At 37.9% G+C, this 17,608-nt stretch overlaps 6 protein-coding genes across 8 annotated transcripts in view; 3 read left to right on the top strand and 3 right to left on the bottom strand.

Moving 5' to 3' along the window:
* LOC115243980 (transcription initiation factor TFIID subunit 6-like) overlaps positions 1-613 on the top strand; it is a 3,489-nt gene extending 2,876 nt beyond the window's left edge. Inside the window, 2 exon segments of the mRNA XM_029821318.1 lie at positions 3-281; positions 370-613. Coding sequence (XP_029677178.1) covers positions 3-281; positions 370-465 — 375 coding nt within the window. The 3' untranslated portion in view covers positions 466-613.
* Positions 614-826: 213 nt separating this feature from the next.
* On the bottom strand, positions 827-3,649 carry LOC115244013 (mitochondrial inner membrane protein OXA1L). The gene is made up of 9 exons (XM_029821352.1): positions 3,537-3,649; positions 3,266-3,457; positions 2,807-2,978; positions 2,388-2,564; positions 2,128-2,271; positions 1,940-2,025; positions 1,585-1,851; positions 1,251-1,422; positions 827-1,079 (listed from the first exon to the last, which is right to left on the bottom strand). The coding sequence occupies exons 2-9, from the start codon at positions 3,329-3,331 to the stop codon at positions 922-924; spliced, it is 1,242 nt and encodes a 413-aa protein (XP_029677212.1). The 5' UTR covers positions 3,332-3,457; positions 3,537-3,649; the 3' UTR covers positions 827-921.
* Positions 3,560-5,311, top strand: LOC115244020 (MIP18 family protein galla-2). The gene is made up of 3 exons (XM_029821365.1): positions 3,560-3,726; positions 4,109-4,188; positions 4,277-5,311. Exons 1-3 carry the CDS (start codon positions 3,606-3,608, stop codon positions 4,469-4,471), a joined length of 396 nt encoding a protein of 131 aa, XP_029677225.1. The 5' UTR covers positions 3,560-3,605; the 3' UTR covers positions 4,472-5,311.
* Positions 5,312-5,612: 301 nt separating this feature from the next.
* LOC115243988 (ubiquitin carboxyl-terminal hydrolase calypso) lies at positions 5,613-12,371 on the top strand. Of its 2 annotated transcripts, XM_029821326.1 has the most exons (9): positions 5,613-5,812; positions 5,947-6,161; positions 6,263-7,026; positions 7,331-7,464; positions 9,367-9,471; positions 9,540-9,856; positions 10,063-10,211; positions 10,366-10,427; positions 11,242-12,371. In XM_029821326.1, exons 1-9 carry the CDS (start codon positions 5,755-5,757, stop codon positions 11,313-11,315), a joined length of 1,878 nt encoding a protein of 625 aa, XP_029677186.1. In that variant the 5' UTR covers positions 5,613-5,754; the 3' UTR covers positions 11,316-12,371. The 2 variants fall into 2 exon arrangements, with proteins under 2 accessions (XP_029677186.1, XP_029677191.1); XM_029821331.1 differs by having other exon boundaries at positions 5,614-5,812; positions 10,366-12,263.
* On the bottom strand, positions 7,407-9,370 carry LOC115244024. The gene is made up of 2 exons (XM_029821378.1): positions 8,884-9,370; positions 7,407-8,785 (listed from the first exon to the last, which is right to left on the bottom strand). Exons 1-2 carry the CDS (start codon positions 9,052-9,054, stop codon positions 7,514-7,516), a joined length of 1,443 nt encoding a protein of 480 aa, XP_029677238.1. The 5' UTR covers positions 9,055-9,370; the 3' UTR covers positions 7,407-7,513.
* LOC115244000 (histone-lysine N-methyltransferase 2D-like) overlaps positions 11,036-17,608 on the bottom strand; it is a 20,812-nt gene continuing 14,239 nt past the window's right edge. The window contains exons 2-3 of one of the 2 annotated variants that reach the window (XM_029821343.1): positions 15,562-15,944; positions 11,036-15,498 (exon numbers count right to left, since the gene is read on the bottom strand). In XM_029821343.1, the coding sequence (XP_029677203.1) occupies positions 14,497-15,498; positions 15,562-15,924 (1,365 nt within the window). In that variant the 5' untranslated portion in view covers positions 15,925-15,944 and the 3' untranslated portion in view covers positions 11,036-14,496. Of the gene's footprint in view, positions 15,945-17,608 lie in introns of both variants that reach the window. The other variant, XM_029821338.1, reaches the window with a different exon arrangement.

Genomic DNA, 17,608 nt, shown 5'->3' with positions numbered 1-17,608 from the left:
GGAATGCTAGCGGAACTTCCGCCGCTGGTGGACAAAAATTCGTTATCCTGCAATCGCGTTCACAAACACCTACTGCCTCTAATATAAATACTAATGCAATTCAACAGCAACAGTCACAGGCACCGCAGCAGCAACCACCACTACCACAACAACAACCACCGCCTCAACAAATGAAACTGGCACAGACCAATGTCGGTCAACAAAAGGCACATGTACAAAATTCCACTACGAAAGTAGTTGTAGTGTCTGCCAGTAATCATACTAATACATCAGTGACGCAAGTATGATCTATTAATTGATCCATCGATATTATGTATAAATTTAAGTTTCAATGTATTATAAATATTCTAAAAATATTCATATTTTTAGCAAGCAAATCTAACGGCAAGAACGCAAAATGTCTTCGTAACACAACAGAATGTCGAAGGATCACTCAGTCCAGAAGAGGAGCACTCGTTTCAATGAAAGTATATATATATATATAAATATATAAGAATGATAAACATATGAAAATAGAACTTCCAAATCCTTCCTTATATAGGTAATACGTTCGCTAGATAAGAGCAAATAGTTTTTAAAGAAGAAAATAAACTTTTATGCAAATTGAAACAAAGTTTTTTTTGGATGTTTTCTATTTCTTAAGTCTAACGAAATGTTGCTTTGTATTTTCTTGTTTGATTTACTTAGTTGCAAATTTTTTTTCGTTTGTATTCTATATTTTTATAACTTTATGTAGCACACACGCACACACACAAACATTTTTTCCCCCATTCAAAAAAATATTGTAAATTCTATATAGCAATTAAAATATTAAAAATAATGTTTCTATATTAAATACGATTTTTTTTATTATAGATATAATTATCAATTAATTTATTATGTTGCATATTGTAATCAAATATACATTAATTATAAATGTAATTATCTACTTTTCGTGAGGACAGTTGACTGTTTTTTTTGTTTTGTTGGATCATATTTAAATGTCTTAATTATAGGACCCTTACCAGCGGCATTAAACTGTACTGCATCTGCTCTTTCTCTATCAGCTAACTGCTTAGATATCTTCATGTTTGTCCAAGCTAAAATGGAAATAATATTTATCGCACATACTTTTGTGAAAAATATATATACATAATATTTTCTTTTTATTATTTATAATTATTTACGTACGTACTCGCAAATATTGATTATTCTTAATTTATTAGTTTTATTCCAATGCGTAATATAATATCATACATAGGAATACTCACATTCTCGAAATTCTTCGATGAACTTCTTCTTCTTCAATGAACTACCAGGCGTTGAGGAACCGTGTTTTATTGCGATAGGCATGTCGAGAGCTTTTCTTATATATGGGATCTTTAACAAACTAGTTTGCACCAGAGAAATAAAGTTTGTCGACACCCAATATGTTAGAATAGCCTGCAAATAATATGAAGAGATACGTTTGTGTTGGAGAATGTGATTTAAAAATATATATATATGCTCTTATTAGTTATATGAAAATTTGGTGATGCATAAACACTTTTGGATTAATCTCTATAGAAATAAACCATAATATAACATTGATATTATTATACTTACACCAGGGAAATGTATCATGAACGGCAATATAACAAAAGGCACAGCTCGCAGGACATATCGAAATACACCCATAGTTTTGAGATTAGTGCCATCTGCACCTAATTCGATTGTGATATACATTGTTATAGAAGTAACTACCGGCATTATGTAATAAGGATCGTGTACAGTGAGATCTTGTAGCCACCAAAAACCACCATGTCTCAAGCTCTCGACAGGTGCGTTTGCCATTCCCCTCAAAGCTAGAAAGAAGGAGAGGAACACTGGTGCCTGAAAAATTTACATCAATTAGCAAATTATTTTCTATCTTATCTTCTTTTACGCACGTTTATTACATGTATAGAATTATTGCATGCACCTGAACTAATGGTACTATGAAATTCTTTAAGGCACTGATGTTGTGCTTTTTCATATATTGCATCATTTCTGTCGCAGACCGTGCACCTGTCCGTAAAAAAAAAAAATTATATTAGTTACTGTGAACTTACAATCATAGTTTTTAGTAACAAAACTAAGAGAATTCTTTACAAAATTTTTCTGACATACTTTCAATATGGTCGCCACATTGCCTGGCCTCTGACAGTCTCGCTTGTAGTTCTTGTATCACTGGCATGTGATTGCTGAATTTGATCATATTCTTCTGCGCCTTTATTACCAGGGGGAATATAATAATCCTTACACAAAGAGTACCTGAAAACAATTAAAATAGTATTAGTAATAGTGTTACAACTTTATTGTATATATATTACATGTATAATTAAATCTTATCTATATTTTTTTCTTAAGATAAAGATAAAAAAAGACACCTATGACAATTGTTGTCCACCATGGAATATCATAACTAATGTGCATAAATTCCATAAATCTCTGTATAAGTCCGACTGGAGAGTAACCACCCAGTCCTATACTCTCCAGAGTTGGCTCTCCATTTGGATGCACTTTTACAATATTTTCTACTATATCCTCTAATGGTGTTGGTGGATCTATATATATAAATTATAGATTAACAAATAGTAAGCAAAATGGCTTTTATAACTTTTTTATTTTCTCTCTTTTCTTATATATAATTACATGAGAGAAGTTTTATATTAAGAATAAAAGAAAACTCTCTCTTTTTCATACATTAAGTTCAGTTACTAAAGTATGATAATTACACATTTTTGCTATAACAAAGCATTAAGAAAATCAAAGAAATATTAACAGTGTACAATTTTTCTATAAATACCTGGTATTTCATCATATGGACTCTTCTGTGACGATGTTTCATTGGTACTAGCATAACGAACCAAAAGGATTCCTGTAACTCTGCAGTTTTCGTGCAGATTGAACAAGGAATTGCTTCTAGGAGTTCTTTTTATTTGACTGATTAGATGAATATGTCTACAAGTAATGATTTCCTAAATGAGAGAACAAAACAGATTTTTCAGGAACAATATTTCTTACCATATTACTTTGCAAAACTTATTACTGCAGAAAATTGGAGTATAGATTTTTTTTGTATTGATAGATAAAATGTGTTCAATGAAATGTCAATATATTCAGCATTCTTTTTCAAATTTATGCAATTAATATGTTATTGTTTTCTCGTCGTATTTTCTTAGATATCGACTTATTGGTTTATATTTCAAAATTCTAAGTAATAATCTCTAACCTAAACGTTAAGGAAAGCTGCAAAATATTTTACCTGTGATATCATATTTGTTTTTAACAGCGCTCGTCGACAAGCGATCGCGGATGCTCGTGTAAACATTTTTACGGTTTTTGATTAAACTGTCAACTCTTAATTAATTTGTAATATTTGTGTTTTTCTTATTAAGAATCGGCTTGATACATCGTACATGTATAAATACAGCGGCGCGGTTTCTCTCTGGTGGGACTGCAACAGAATAACATAACGGGTATTCTCTCTTTGGCTGTTTGCGCATGTGCTGTTCCAAAATTCTTGATAAAATTACAATTGCACCGAACTACTCCACTATCATCCACTATTGAACTTGCGAACAACGTTTCCTCAATGTCTCACAATGAATGAAAATTTGGAAAACATCAATCCAAAGCTATATAAAAGATTGAATGATAGAGAAATCACAGTCGATGAGCAAGATGAAGATGTTGCGGATGGATTTGACGCAAGAGAGATTTTTGGTATGTATAATTTCAAAATATTATCAGTAATCGGCTCTTGTATCTAATTATCTTGTATCCAATTATATGTGCATTATTTTATACATCTAATGTGTCTATATATGTATTTGACATTTGCCATTTGACATTGACCAAGGAATAGTTGTCTTTATTATCTTGTATCCAATTATATGTGCATTATTTTATACATCTAATGTGTCTATATATGTATTTGACATTTGCCATTTGACATTGACCAAGGAATAATTGTCTTTGTTAATTTACATATTATTTAACAATACACACATACTTGATATAATATAGCTATAAATTATATAGCATTATATGTGCATTTTCTAAATAGAAAAGAATCTAATATTGATTACTAATTAATGATTTGTAGATATAATCAGAAACATTAATGATCCAGAACATCCTTTGACCCTGGAAGAACTAAATGTAGTAGAACAGGACCTTATCGAGGTAACATATATATATTTTTGTAAACAGTAACATTCCGGATATTGTTTTATTACATTAATTTGGAGTTGCTAAAGATTCAACTTTATAGGTGGATGATAAAAAGAACAGAGTGGATATAAAATTCACACCCACAATACCTCATTGCAGCATGGCCACTTTAATTGGATTATCCATCCGTGTACAATTGCTGCGTGCTATACCTGCTAGGTTTAAGGTCAGTGTGGAAATTTCACCTGGTACTCATGTCTCGGAGGAAGCAGTGAACAAATGGCTGCAGCTTTAGAAAATTCTATGTTACTTGAAGTGATCAATCAATGCTTAGCCCCAAAGAATTAACATGTATAAATTATAAGATTTACATTTCTACAACAATCACATGCATAATTTTGTTTTACACATACACGCACACATATATATATGGCTTTAAATTACTATGACAAATTTATCTTTTTCATAAATTTTTTGGTCAAAAAAGTGAATGAAATTATTTGGATCTAAATTTAACTAATATCGCAAAATTTAAATTTTTGGATGCGGTACAAATAATGCGCAATAGCTCTTATAATAACAGTAAGATTCTAAATGGACGAATATCAGGAAGAGTTTGACAAATATAACAATTGATCTGGAAGCAAAGCAATAATACGTCAGCTGTAGAAGTTGTAAACCTGAACCAGAAGCAGAGGAAGAATATTTAAGGCAACACCAAGATTCGATTCATGGATCTTCCGCACCACAGCTCACAAGGCAGTTACCGAAGCAATGAGCCAAACAAAACTTTATGCTAGTATATTTCTTCTGCTCGGTTATCTAGATTTCATTTTAGAATCTTACATAATCTAAAAATTAGTCGAAAAATGAATGATTCGAAAAATTATTAGATTTATATATATATATAAAAAAATTGTAATAGAAATATTTGAAGTGTCATATATGCGTGTGTGTGTGTGTGTATATGGTATGTGTAATTAGATATTATGAGAGAAAGAATATTAAAATAAGATTTTAATAAAATTAATATAATTTTAATATGTTAAAATAAAAGCAGAATAAAACGGAAAGAGGGTGGACTCTTACAGAAAATACTTGTATACTGATATTCTATGAACATTGAATATATATATATAAATCAAAATTATATAAATATATTTTTCTTATCGAAATAATATGTATATATGACGGTTATAAAACTTCTGTTTTATGGGTGGCGCCTTGCATACGTTTATTCGCATAAATACATTGTTAGTTTTCTTTTTTATTCAATTCTTTTAACGTGATTCGCTTTCCGACTGCGTTTGTTTGACTCTGGATCTGGACAAATGCTGGAAGCATCGGGACAAAACAAAGATTTCTTTCTCTTGATTAGTCAATCAATGCTTGTTCGCCGTTTAGAAACGCGACTCTTCTCGGCGCTTTACGCTCTACCACATGACTCATGTCATGTGACATGTGTTTTGGTGCAGTTTGGTGCAACATGGCGGTTTTTTCTGTCAAAGTTCGATGAGTCTACACTATCTGGAGAACCATTTCTGCCGTGTCTGGCGTCCGATGAATTAACATTAAAAGATGCCCGTTGACATTAATCGATTGACAGAGGGTTGGCTAGAACTGGAAAGTGATCCGGGTACGTTGATGAAAAATAATGAGGAATATATCTGTCAATAAAATGTGTCAATTTTTGTGTCATTTCTTTCCTACTTTTTAAGAAGCACAAATTTATAACACTTGGAAATTGTAAATTTTTTGCATATGTTGAAGGCTTGTTCACATTGCTCTTGGAAGACTTTGGGGTGAAGGGCGTTCAAGTGGAAGAGATCTACGATCTACAAAAATCTCTCGAAGGTCCGGTCTATGGTTTCATCTTTCTATTTCGTTGGATCGAAGAACGGCGATCAAGACGAAAAGTCGTGGAGCAGGACGAGAGTTTTGTTAAGGATGAAGAGATTGTCAATAATATCTTCTTCGCGCAGCAGGTATAGCATACAATGGTGTTCCTAACATGTCAAATATCTATATCTCTTTTATTTATGTATATAATCTTTATATATTTTTTTTTATAATTATTTTACAACAGGTTGTTCCCAATAGTTGTGCGACTCATGCATTGCTTTCGGTTCTGTTGAATTGTCCAAATATTCACCTGGGTACGACCCTATCTCGATTGAAGATGCATACCTCTGGTATGTGTCCGGAAAACAAGGGCTGGGCGATTGGTAATACACCAGAGCTAGCCTGCGCGCACAATTCGCACGCTATGCCTCAAGCCAAGAGGCGCCAAGACAAAAACACCGGTGTCTCTACAGGCCGCTTTACCGGCGAAGCTTTTCACTTTGTAAGTTATGTACCGATAAACGGCAGACTTTTCGAACTGGATGGTTTGAAACCCTATCCCATGGATCACGGACCATGGAAGGAGCACGAGGAATGGACGGAACAATTTAGACGCGTCATAACCGATCGTTTAGGCATGGCCACGGGCGAACAATTGCAAGACATCAGATTCAATCTGATGGCCGTTGTGCCCGACAGGCGTCTCGCTATCTCGCATAAATTAACAATGCTTAAAACCAATCGACAAATAGTCTTGGAGGCTTTGCAACAATTAGTTAAATTGAGTCATCAAGACGGCAGTAATGCCGAAAAGAACTCGCACGATTCCGACAAAGAGAAGCAATGTGAGAAAAGGCACAAGACTGAGGATGAAAATGGATTGCCTACCAAGACGGAGATTGAAGAATCGTCCTCGATTCCAACTATCAATGTCGAAAGGAATAATGATTCTGCGGTAGTTATGGATGAATCAATTTCCAGTATTGCATCTGGTAAAACCGAATCTAGGTAAATCAAATTTTTATTTTCTTTATTATGATAAAGTGCGTACGATTGTGTTATTTCTAATTTTATTTTAATATTTCAGTTTATAACGTGATTAAATTTTGCGGTTTATATGTAATAGTAGAGAAAAAGAGAGATTAAAACATCGTTTTAATAAAGCTTTTTGTCAATTATCTCAATTTTAAAAAATTGCAATTGTACTCATTTATTTTTTTATAATCGTGATTAATTTATTTCTCAGTGTTGTAAAAACGGTTTTAAAATCGGAATATATGCTTATGTAGCGCTGATTTACATTTGATTTCAGCGGAATGGAGAAAGTAGTGATGTGCGCTCTGGATTATGCCACGCCGCTGCGAATTCAAACCTCGCCGGCTCACAGTTCGTCGAGCACGGACACGTCGTCAGAAATAGGATCGGCCTTCAATTCGCCCACTCAAGGTAAACAGGAAAGGAAAAGAAATGTGTACGCTTTCTATGCAATTCATCATCATTGCGACATATCGCACAATCGTCTAGTAGTGCATACTCTCTTGCCTTGACAAAATATCAAAGCGTTCGGACAACTCATTCGAATCGATTTGATGTCTTCGGATCCCGGCATGCTGTAACAGATGTAATAATGAGAATCGGAAGTGGGATCTTTTATTTTACCGAGCTCCTGGCACAATCTCTCCTCCTCTGTCAATTTTTTGCTAAAATCCGTTGTCGTTTGTTCACGATGCTCGATGAATATCTCATTTACCGGAAGTTTGTTTCCGCACGTTTTTGAGCTCTCGATATCGCAGATTCGCGAGTTCACGTTAAAAGCTGTGTGTAATGGACAAGAGAACTCCACTACGGAAGCCGTTTTCGGATCGCACGTGTAATACCTGTTACAATCGGTCCTGTTCGGCAGACGAACGTTCTTCGTACAGGCTACGACGGTAACGTATCGTGATGTTAATCGAGAAGCGACGGTCTTGTACTCATCGATTGTCAGGTACTGTTTATTCCCTAGATTATCACTAATTCTTATTATGTTGTTGTCATAATCCAGACTATCGATTAGCAATTGCAAAGTGTTCTCTGTCGAAACGTCATTATCCAGGATTGACGCGCTATCATCTGTTTGAGGTGCCTCGTTTTCTTTCATTTCAGTTGGCTTATCATCATCTAACTTCACATTTCCTTCGGTATAACTTTGCACGAAATAATTTAGCGTTATATTATGTTTCCGTTTGTGAGACGCAAATATGGCGATAGCTTTAGGCGGTTTTACGGTTGTAATATCTCTAATAGGTATCGACAGAGAACTCGATATCGCAGATAGCTTCTTGTAATTGTGCAACCGATTAATCAATTCGTTTAGACATTTGTAATGACTATCTATAATATTTTTAAACTCTTCCGTTAGAGACAACGGTACTTGCTTATTCATATAATACTCGTACAAATAATTCTCCTCCTTATGATACGATACATTTCTCACACCCTCATCGTCGCGCATCGTTACGTCCGATTCTTCATATTCGATCAAAGGATACGCGGTTACTGCTTCACTCGTCGGCTCAGAGAAATTATCGATCACATAGGACGAATCGATCACGTTGGAAAAAGGATCCTGCGTGTACCCTAATGAGCTTGTATCCGTTGGATATCCGACAAGTTCGGTGGGTGTCTCGTATTTGTTCGTCACGAGAGTATGCTCGGTCGAAGGCGTCCAATCGCACGTCCAGGTATCACCAGGAACCACGCACATCCGTAAATATGGTTGGAATACCTGTAATCATATTTTAGATATTAGTGTTAGCGGCGCTATTACAATTCCTGAAGCGTCGAGAGGCCTCTAACGTGTTTATTCGCTCGTTAACGTCTTACCAAGCCTTCGGTACATTTCGACGGTATCCACACGTAACCATCGTCAGGTAAATTCACACAATTGTAGAAAATTGTGCAACTCGTGAGATGCGGCTTCTTGGATTCCGGACATCGCGACGAACTTGTCAGAAAGATCGGACTGCACGCGAGAAAGAACGATACGAGCCGCATTTCGTTGTCGCGCAACCTAATCTGCTGCAGAGTGCAATTCGTGTGTCTGCCTTATGAATATTATGTACTTTTCACACGCACACATAACACTCCGTCCCGGAAGACACTTTGTTTCGCACCTTTTATGTACAGTTACTTGACCCGTTTGTTAACATACCGCTCATTGCTAGTTTCTTAGTGATCGTACAGAATTTTGGAAATGCTTTATACGCACAATAAGAGCAAGTATTTTGAGATTGTTTGCACAATATCTCTTTGGAAGCTTTGGATCACCAGAGAAAGGAGGATTTAGAATATCTTGATATCTCTTAGCTTGGGGCTGGAACTCCGGTCAGAGCAGCCCAACGTCGACGAAGGACTTCAAAAAATTTGTAGTGATCAGAGTTGCCGGTGACGAGAAGAATGAAGCGGGTCTGAGTAGGTATCAGATTTACTGCAGTTTAGTAAGATTTATCGTTTCACTTAACATTGAAATTTACGCACAGGCCGTTCTCTGGGAAATATCAATATAAACGGAAAGAGATTGGTTTCCGACAGCGGCCACCTGCACAAGAAGGTCTGCCTATCGGGGGAAGTTAGGATACCTCACGCGAGAGTGAAAACTAGCAATGGGGACACGGTTACGGAAGAGAAAAAGGTTGAGAAGATCGATCCTAAACTCTGCTCTAAATATCCGGAATTGTTTGAGCCGCATACGTTCGCGCCCAAGGATCTTTTGGCGTTGTTAAAAAATTTGGAGCACGAGATCAGCGTGTGCGAAACTAGTCTGAAGGATGAGAATGATAAAAGGAACAAATATAAGGTTCGCACGCTCACGAGTTACGAAGTATCTACTATTTTCTCATGATAGATTATTAATTCGATATCATAATTTATACTTGTAATTATACTTATAATTTATACTAAATACTAAATATACTTATAATTTATGCTTGTAATTAGTAAAATGCTTGGATAATGAATATCTTAGTCTCGAGAGATGATATAGAAATTATGCGAATTTTTCAGATCGACGATTGTCGGAGGACGCATAATTATGACGAATTTATTTGCACGTTTCTCTCGATGCTCGCTCAGCAGGGAAAGCTGGCAGAATTGGTCCAGCAGCATTTAACATTGAAAAAACACACTTCTGTTTCGGTCAACAGGGTTCACAGGTAGACTTTTCGCGGTTTATCTATTAATGTTTAATCGCATCGAATTTTCTCGCAAAATTATTTCGTATAAAATATAGCCTTTTTAAGGTAATTAATTAAATTAATTTATCAAGTTAAATACGCGTTTCTGAAATTTTGATACATTTATTTCCAGGTCGTCGAAAAAGTCCGATACTCGTCAAAATTCCTCGCGCAGACGCCGTGGCAGAACAAAATGTAAGAAACGAAAGTAATCTCTTTCTAACTTTAAAGTTTAGGACAGCATTATTCCGTTTGCTCGGAACTATTTGAATTGTTTATAATAGATAAACTATCTGTCTAAAAACTATCATTTGGTAGTTTTATAAAGATCATGATCACTTTTGTGAAGAAGCCATATATAATTTTTAGCTATAGAATAACGTCGGTTTCTCTCCGAATTATCGACTTTTCAATTTTTGAAAAAAATTCTAGCTTTTTAGCGTAATATAGATATTTTTAGAGACAATTGCGTACGAAACAATTTTAATTCGAATTCGCGATGAATAGAAATTACTTTTTACGAATCAACTCAAGATGCAAATTTATACGCAGACAGATGTATATATTTTTTTCTATTCTTTGTATAATCATGCGTGATATTATCCAGATCGTTGGTATATTTGTGACATTTTGCCTACTCTTGGCGAGTACTTTATTTGTGTTTCTTTTGGATTATATTTCAAATACACGATTTATTAAGAGCGCAAAAAGTATTTGAATCTCTTTCTGTCTTGCACTTTTTTGTCGAATTGCTAGAGAAAAGGGAAAGATGTTAAGAAATTACAAGGAAAAGGGGTTTTGTCAAAAACATTGAAAATATTTATTTATCGGTATTCATATACAAGTACACTACACGCGCTGCGGATATGTCCCTTAGAATCTAAATACTTACATCTCCGAACAGCCGGAGAAAGGAGAACCAAACTTATCAGATTGGTTGGAATTACAGTTTTTATCATAAATTGACGACGGGTTAACGATCCTCGCCTTTGTTTTATCGTTAATATAGTGCATAGGAACTGTAATCGAAACGCGCGCAAACGATTTCAACGGAATACAATGGGAAGGAAGAGAAGGAAGTGAAAGAAAAGGGAAAATGTGGGTGGGAGGATGAAAATGTCATTCCTTCTCCGGCCGATGTTCCAGCGATCCTCGTAACTGCTTTTTGGCAAAAAAAGGTGCGATTGTATGTACAATTTGTAATAATAATATATCGGCTCTCGTCGTAATCATTTGAGGCGCGAGCGAGGCAAAAGTGCGCGAATAATCGGTGTGTGTATGTGTGCGCGCGTGCTTATGTGCATGAAGAATTAAATCTGAAATCATGTCGAGATTTCATCCTGATTGCGGAAAATTGTGGACGCTCGTTAATTAACGATAGAAGACAACACGTTTACAATACTTTCGTTCTTTTCTTGCTGTCAAAACTTTTAATCCCAACAAATTAGCAATCAGTAGTAGAGTCACGGCAAAAAATGCACATGATTCGGTTATTACAGGCACTCTCGGTATTTTAGCGAGTGACGCGACTGTGAGATACAATATGTTGTTGACAAATTTTGTCCCTTTTTTTTTTTTTCTTCCAACATTGGAGCTCGGCGACGATGATTCGGAACATTTTTTATATTGGCTATTTAATATTTAACATTATCGATGCATTTTTGTGTGTACACTTTTAAGCCAAAAAATTGAAAGTTGACAATTAGACAATTAGATTTTTCACGGGAACCGTCATATTCTCGACACCGATTGCGGAATTTTACGCACAAACATACCGTATAAAATATAAAACGTTTACGCTAAAGAGAGTAATGTAAAAGATACGGGGAGTGAGAGGAATATAAACGAGAACCTATTCGCGAGCGATATCGCAGTACAATAAACAGTGTCACGGCGTAGTGAGACGTTTCTACCTTTGTGTGGCTCTTAATAATCGCTCGTCCAATTTCCTCGTCGTCGTTCGCTCCGCCGTAACATAGATGATTAATATACAATAAATAGAGATGCCTCTTCTCAATATATATATAAAATGTATGTATGTATATATGTATTACGGTTATTCCCGAATTAACGTCGATTCGCGCCTTTATCGCTTTACACGTACTTTATCACATGTGGTAAAAATAAACTGTTGATCGAGCGGGATATTAGTTCGCCAATTCCTTCTCCACGATCGCGTCGTCGACTTGTCTGCCGATTACTCGCTTTATCGTCGTCGAGACAACAGATATCCTTTCATTTGTCACTTCGTCGCTTTTGGAAAAAAATCACACTTTGGTTCTAGTTGTGATTTCGACGATTCCCGCTATTCGATTGACAAATCTTACTGTTATATCGAGTACCTCTCCGAATCGACGACGACACAATTAAGCACTGTACACGCGTTATAACTAGTTTCAATGACGATATCGAAAAATACATCAATCTGAAAAAAAAATATATATATGTATATATTCGTGCGTGTAACCACATGCACACGCACGCACGCACTCTTGCAAATATATCCTATGTTACATACACTTATAGGCTCGCTTAATACTTCAATATGCGTAAAATTTCATCTTTCGAGAGAATTTTCCGCATCCTATTATACATACATCAATATTGGCGTTTCTCGTCCGGCGTTTGTAACATAGATGCATTTTTCGTTTTCTTTACATATACATATATACAGACACGCTACTATGTTGATACCGTAGTGATTCGATAACAAAAGTATAAAAAAATAAGAGGCAACATATATAGTCGCGAGAAAACGTCGTCGAAAATTCGGCGCGATTGTCAAAGAAACGCAATCTCGTCATTCTTCTTCCTTCGCATCAAGTTTATATTTACATGATTCGAAAAATCAAAAGAGACAAGTTCCAAGATTAGTGGAGCTTTGTTGAAATTTTGGTGCGATTTTCGAGACGCGAAAAGAAACAATAAATAGGAAGCGAAATTAAAATAAATATTTTAAATCTCTAAATGTCCTAAATAAACATAAATATTGCTTATAAAACTTTCAAACATTTTCGAGATTAACAGAGAACAAAATTTGATTGGCGATAAATAAATGATTCCAATATATTGAAAAATCTAGCTACTTAAAGCTCCACTATGCAAAGTCATTGTCGCTCGTCGCTTGACATGTGAATAAAATGGTGATGACAATATGACGATGCGAATGTCTAACGAAAAAGAAGAGGAAGAAATAATCCCATTTCATACGCTGGAATAAATCGTACTATGAATATCCGATGGTAGTGAGATAGCCGGTTGCGCGAATCGGTGAGTAACTCACATGTAATATAGTGCTTCGTTTGGATGGCGGTGGTGTATCCACCAGAATTCACCGATTATACTTAGTTCGATACAACTGACTGCTCGAATCGACAAAAGTCTAGTTAATGATAATATATAAGAACGATATTAGCCTACCTACGGGAGTTTTATAACGTAACAACCTTACAACACTATAGGTATCGCATCAACTCTTAATTCCTAACTCCGCTTCGTTTCAGGATCAAGAGGGAAGAATGCCTGTAAGTCCTTCGACCGGTAGATCGATCGGAAATTCTAAACGAGCACGATTAATGTCTTTCGTGTATCGTAATAACTTACATTTTTTTTTCATCGAAGAGGAAAATACGATCTACGGGTTGAGGGATTAAAATTTCGCAGGCGAGACTTCTGATTATCAGTTCGGGGTGTCTCAAGCAGATTGATAGTAATCGGAAATTGCAAATTACTACGATTTATATAAATGTTTTATCTCGATAAAACTCGGCGAAATTTCTTTTCATCTTGTGATATCGGCATATTTGCTGATTATATATGATTAGAGAATCATCGATTAGTTCTATCAATATTTTATTAATACGCACTGCATGAGATTATATAATACATATCAAAATAGAGATGAGAGTGATCACGGTATAAGAATTGAGTTTTAGAAGACGAATTTTGTCTCGTGAATATTGTCATCGATCGTTCGAAGATTAATCGCGATTTCTATCCATCTGCTTTCGTTGCATCCACAAACGCGAGAATTCTTTACAATCGTGTTTAAATAAACGTTTAAAAAGTCTCTTTCCAATCAATCGACGATTCTCCCAGCTCGGCATGACATCAGACTCCGCGACGATCCGTCCTTTCCTATGCGTCGTCACGACGACATTTCGACGTCGTTTCCTTTACGTTCAATTTTGAAGAATCCCGGCCATGGGGAAGAGGAGGATTCTCGCGCGATCCCTGCGCGAAAGAAGGGCGGGTCGTGTGTCCTTCACGGCCCGCTGACCGCGGCGGCAGAGTGTCCGGTCACCAAGCCGTCCGCCGCGGCTGCCGCCGCCGCCGCTGCCGCCGCTGCTGCTGCTGCCGAGACCGGTTTTCCAAGGCGGAATATCGACTGTAGGGATGCGACCTCGGACGCCAAACGGTCCAACTTCATCTTTACCTCCCGGTCGCTCTCCGAGACAGCGGTGACGGTCGGGCCAGTCCATTCGGCGCCCAATGAAATGCCAGAGTCGCGCTCGTCACTCGAACCTTCGTTATCCCAGGGCGGTGATGCTCGCGGTCCAGGTTCCTGCTTGATACCTTGAAGCGCCAAAAGCGCGCTCGCGGCGTCCTTGTCGCCGATGCGCGACTTGTGCCTGAGCTTGTGCGGCAGACTGTTGTTGGCGGCCGGATTGTTCTGGGAGACTATCTGAGGACCGCCGGCCTCATCACCGCTACCCGACGAGAGCTCGTACGGCGATTGTGCCCGACGACCGCGCGACGATAGGTTGAGCGCGCTGCTCGGGGAGGTATCCAAATGGTGCATCGCCGGATGCGAGTACGGGTATTGAAAGCTCTCGGTCTCAGGATATGCCGTCGTCTCGGGCACGTAAAGCTGCGAGCCGGGCGATCTGGGTGATCGGGCGCCACTCACCGGCTGATGGATCACCGATGTATGCACCGGGCTTGGCGTGCGAGCGTACAGGAGCGCAGCTGACGCCGGAAGTTTCGCCCGCTTCACGCTGATCGGTGGTTCCGTTGGCAGCGCGGCCAACACGTGCTCGGTACTGATGACAGACTCGCCGCAGATGCCAAACTTGTCGCGTATCGCCTCGAGTTGCGCCTTGAGAATATGGTTCTCCTTGCTCAGCTCCATCACCCGCTGCTCCAGCACCATGTCGTTGAAGCGACGCTTCTCACGCGACCGCTTGGCCGCCTCGTTGTTGCGTCTGCGACGGTCCCAGTAGCTGTCATCCTTCTTGTTGTCGGGAATGAATTCACGCTGCTTACGCTGTGAGAACAGCTCCTTGCGGATGTCAAAATTGGACGAGTAATTGTCGTGATGCGTCGTTACCTGCTGGTCGTGATGAAGATGCTGTTGCTGCTGCTGCTGCTGCTGCTGCTGCTGCTGCTGCGGCGACTGTTGGGCCTGATGGTGATGATGGTGATGTGGCGGTTGCTGCTGCTGCTGCTGCAGTGGCGGTTGCTGCTGCGGTTGATGTTGATGTTGCTGGATCGCGACCGGCGGTCCGCCATGAAGACCGGGATGCGTCAGGGGCACCGTGAGGGGCCCGTGGGCGTCGTGGGGCCCGCTATGGGGCGCGCCATGACCGCCGCCGTGTGCCATTGTGTGCGTAGCCGGTATGTTGCTGTTCAGGCACGCGGTCTCACCATTAATGGGCGATCCACTCTGGCGGGCGACAAATTCTGCCACCATAATTTGTCTTCTTAGTACATCTGGAATGAAAGGGGACTTTAATTAGTTGAATAGCTAAAAAAGATATCTCATCGGTTTGCATAATTTTTAAATTGCAAAAGATTAGAGAGAGAGAGAAATTGTCTTTTAAATCCATATTTTTACTAAAAAGGTAAAGATGTATGATAAAAGGTTTCTTAGGAGGTTTTGCAACATATAATATTTATCTTTATTTTTAAATAATAATTTAAGGTAATTTTTGGAAACAAATTATTCACTTGAACGCAGAAAGTTTTTATCATTCCATCAAACAATAAATGATTTTTGTGGCCGATAACACCGCGCGCATATTTCGACGATCCGAAGACGATCATCGTCTTGACGAGGAGGTGGGTGTAGGTGTGGTCGGGAACTAGATGTGCTCTCGCGCAGCTAAAGATAAAGAATCCCGAGAGATCGGGAGACATGCCCGCGCGGGCACTTCTCTCGCTCAAAGTCGCGAAATAGCCTTGGGTAAGGTAGCGTTCGCAAGGTCGAAGGTGTCGGTGAACTCGGCTCAATCAGCATTCGCTTCGTTCATCTTTCGATTTAGAAGAAGAAAAAAAACGCGGACAAACATAGTTGTTTTGCGAATTTTTAAGCGGTGTTTTACGAAATCGCACCGGTCCTCCTTCATTCTTTCGATTCGAGGTAATTTATGAAAAATTAGAGATTTATGATGGACCAAAGATCGCGATAGATCCTTAATTATTGGCGATTTTTTAAGCTTAGATTCTCTCACTAGTTGATAGAAATATCATCATTGGCGATCAATGCGTGACATAAGCTCGTATAATTAGTTTGTCTCCTCGTCCACGATTATCGGCGCACACGAGAAAAAGCGTTCCCTCGCGGGATTTATTTTTAACCCGCGAATAAAAATACTCCGGCTTTGCCTTTGCGTTTGCGTACATGTATATACAAGCTATACTCCGCGAACTGCGTGTTACGCAACTGCGCACGTGCGTTCGCTAAACCACTCCACGTGGACGTCGAGTGACACTCGGGAAATATATATTTATCTGGCCTTTAATATTTGTTGCACGAATCGCATTAATATTCACGAATTAATTGCAATCCCAAGATGTACGAATACAATGTTTGTTTGTCTCTTCTCTCCCATTGTTTTTTTTTTTCTCTTTCAGATCGGTAATTGAAAAATCACGGAGAATACCACGAGTTAATCGTAAGCCACTTAATATTTGTTGCACGAATCGCATTAATATTCACGAATTAATTGCAATCCCAAGATGTACGAATACAATGTTTGTTTGTCTCTTCTCTCCCTATGTTTTTTTTTCTCTTTCAGATCGGTAATTGAAAAATCACGGAGAATACCACGAGTTAATCGTAAGCCACATCCGGCTGTTGTTGATTTATCTTACGTATGATCTATATATAAAGAATTTATTTTTAGATTAGATAAATTCCATTACGCGTTTCATATGCGAATATTTTAATCACGCTCTATGCTAACCGCGATCACCGCGATAATTCTGCGTAGACTGGAATTCGCGTAAAAAAACGCATGCATTTTTTCGATGGCTATCATACATGGTTCCAAATTTTATGACCATTTATAAGAAAAAAACATGAAAAAGTGTATTCAGTTATATATATATATATTTTTTTTTTTTATATTTTACACGAAAAATTTTTTACACTT

This window comes from Formica exsecta, unplaced genomic scaffold (assembly GCF_003651465.1).
Source record: "Formica exsecta isolate Colony F162 unplaced genomic scaffold, ASM365146v1 scaffold120, whole genome shotgun sequence".
Lineage (NCBI taxonomy): Eukaryota > Metazoa > Arthropoda > Insecta > Hymenoptera > Formicidae > Formica > Formica exsecta.
This window is presented reverse-complemented; position numbering and strand designations above follow the sequence as displayed.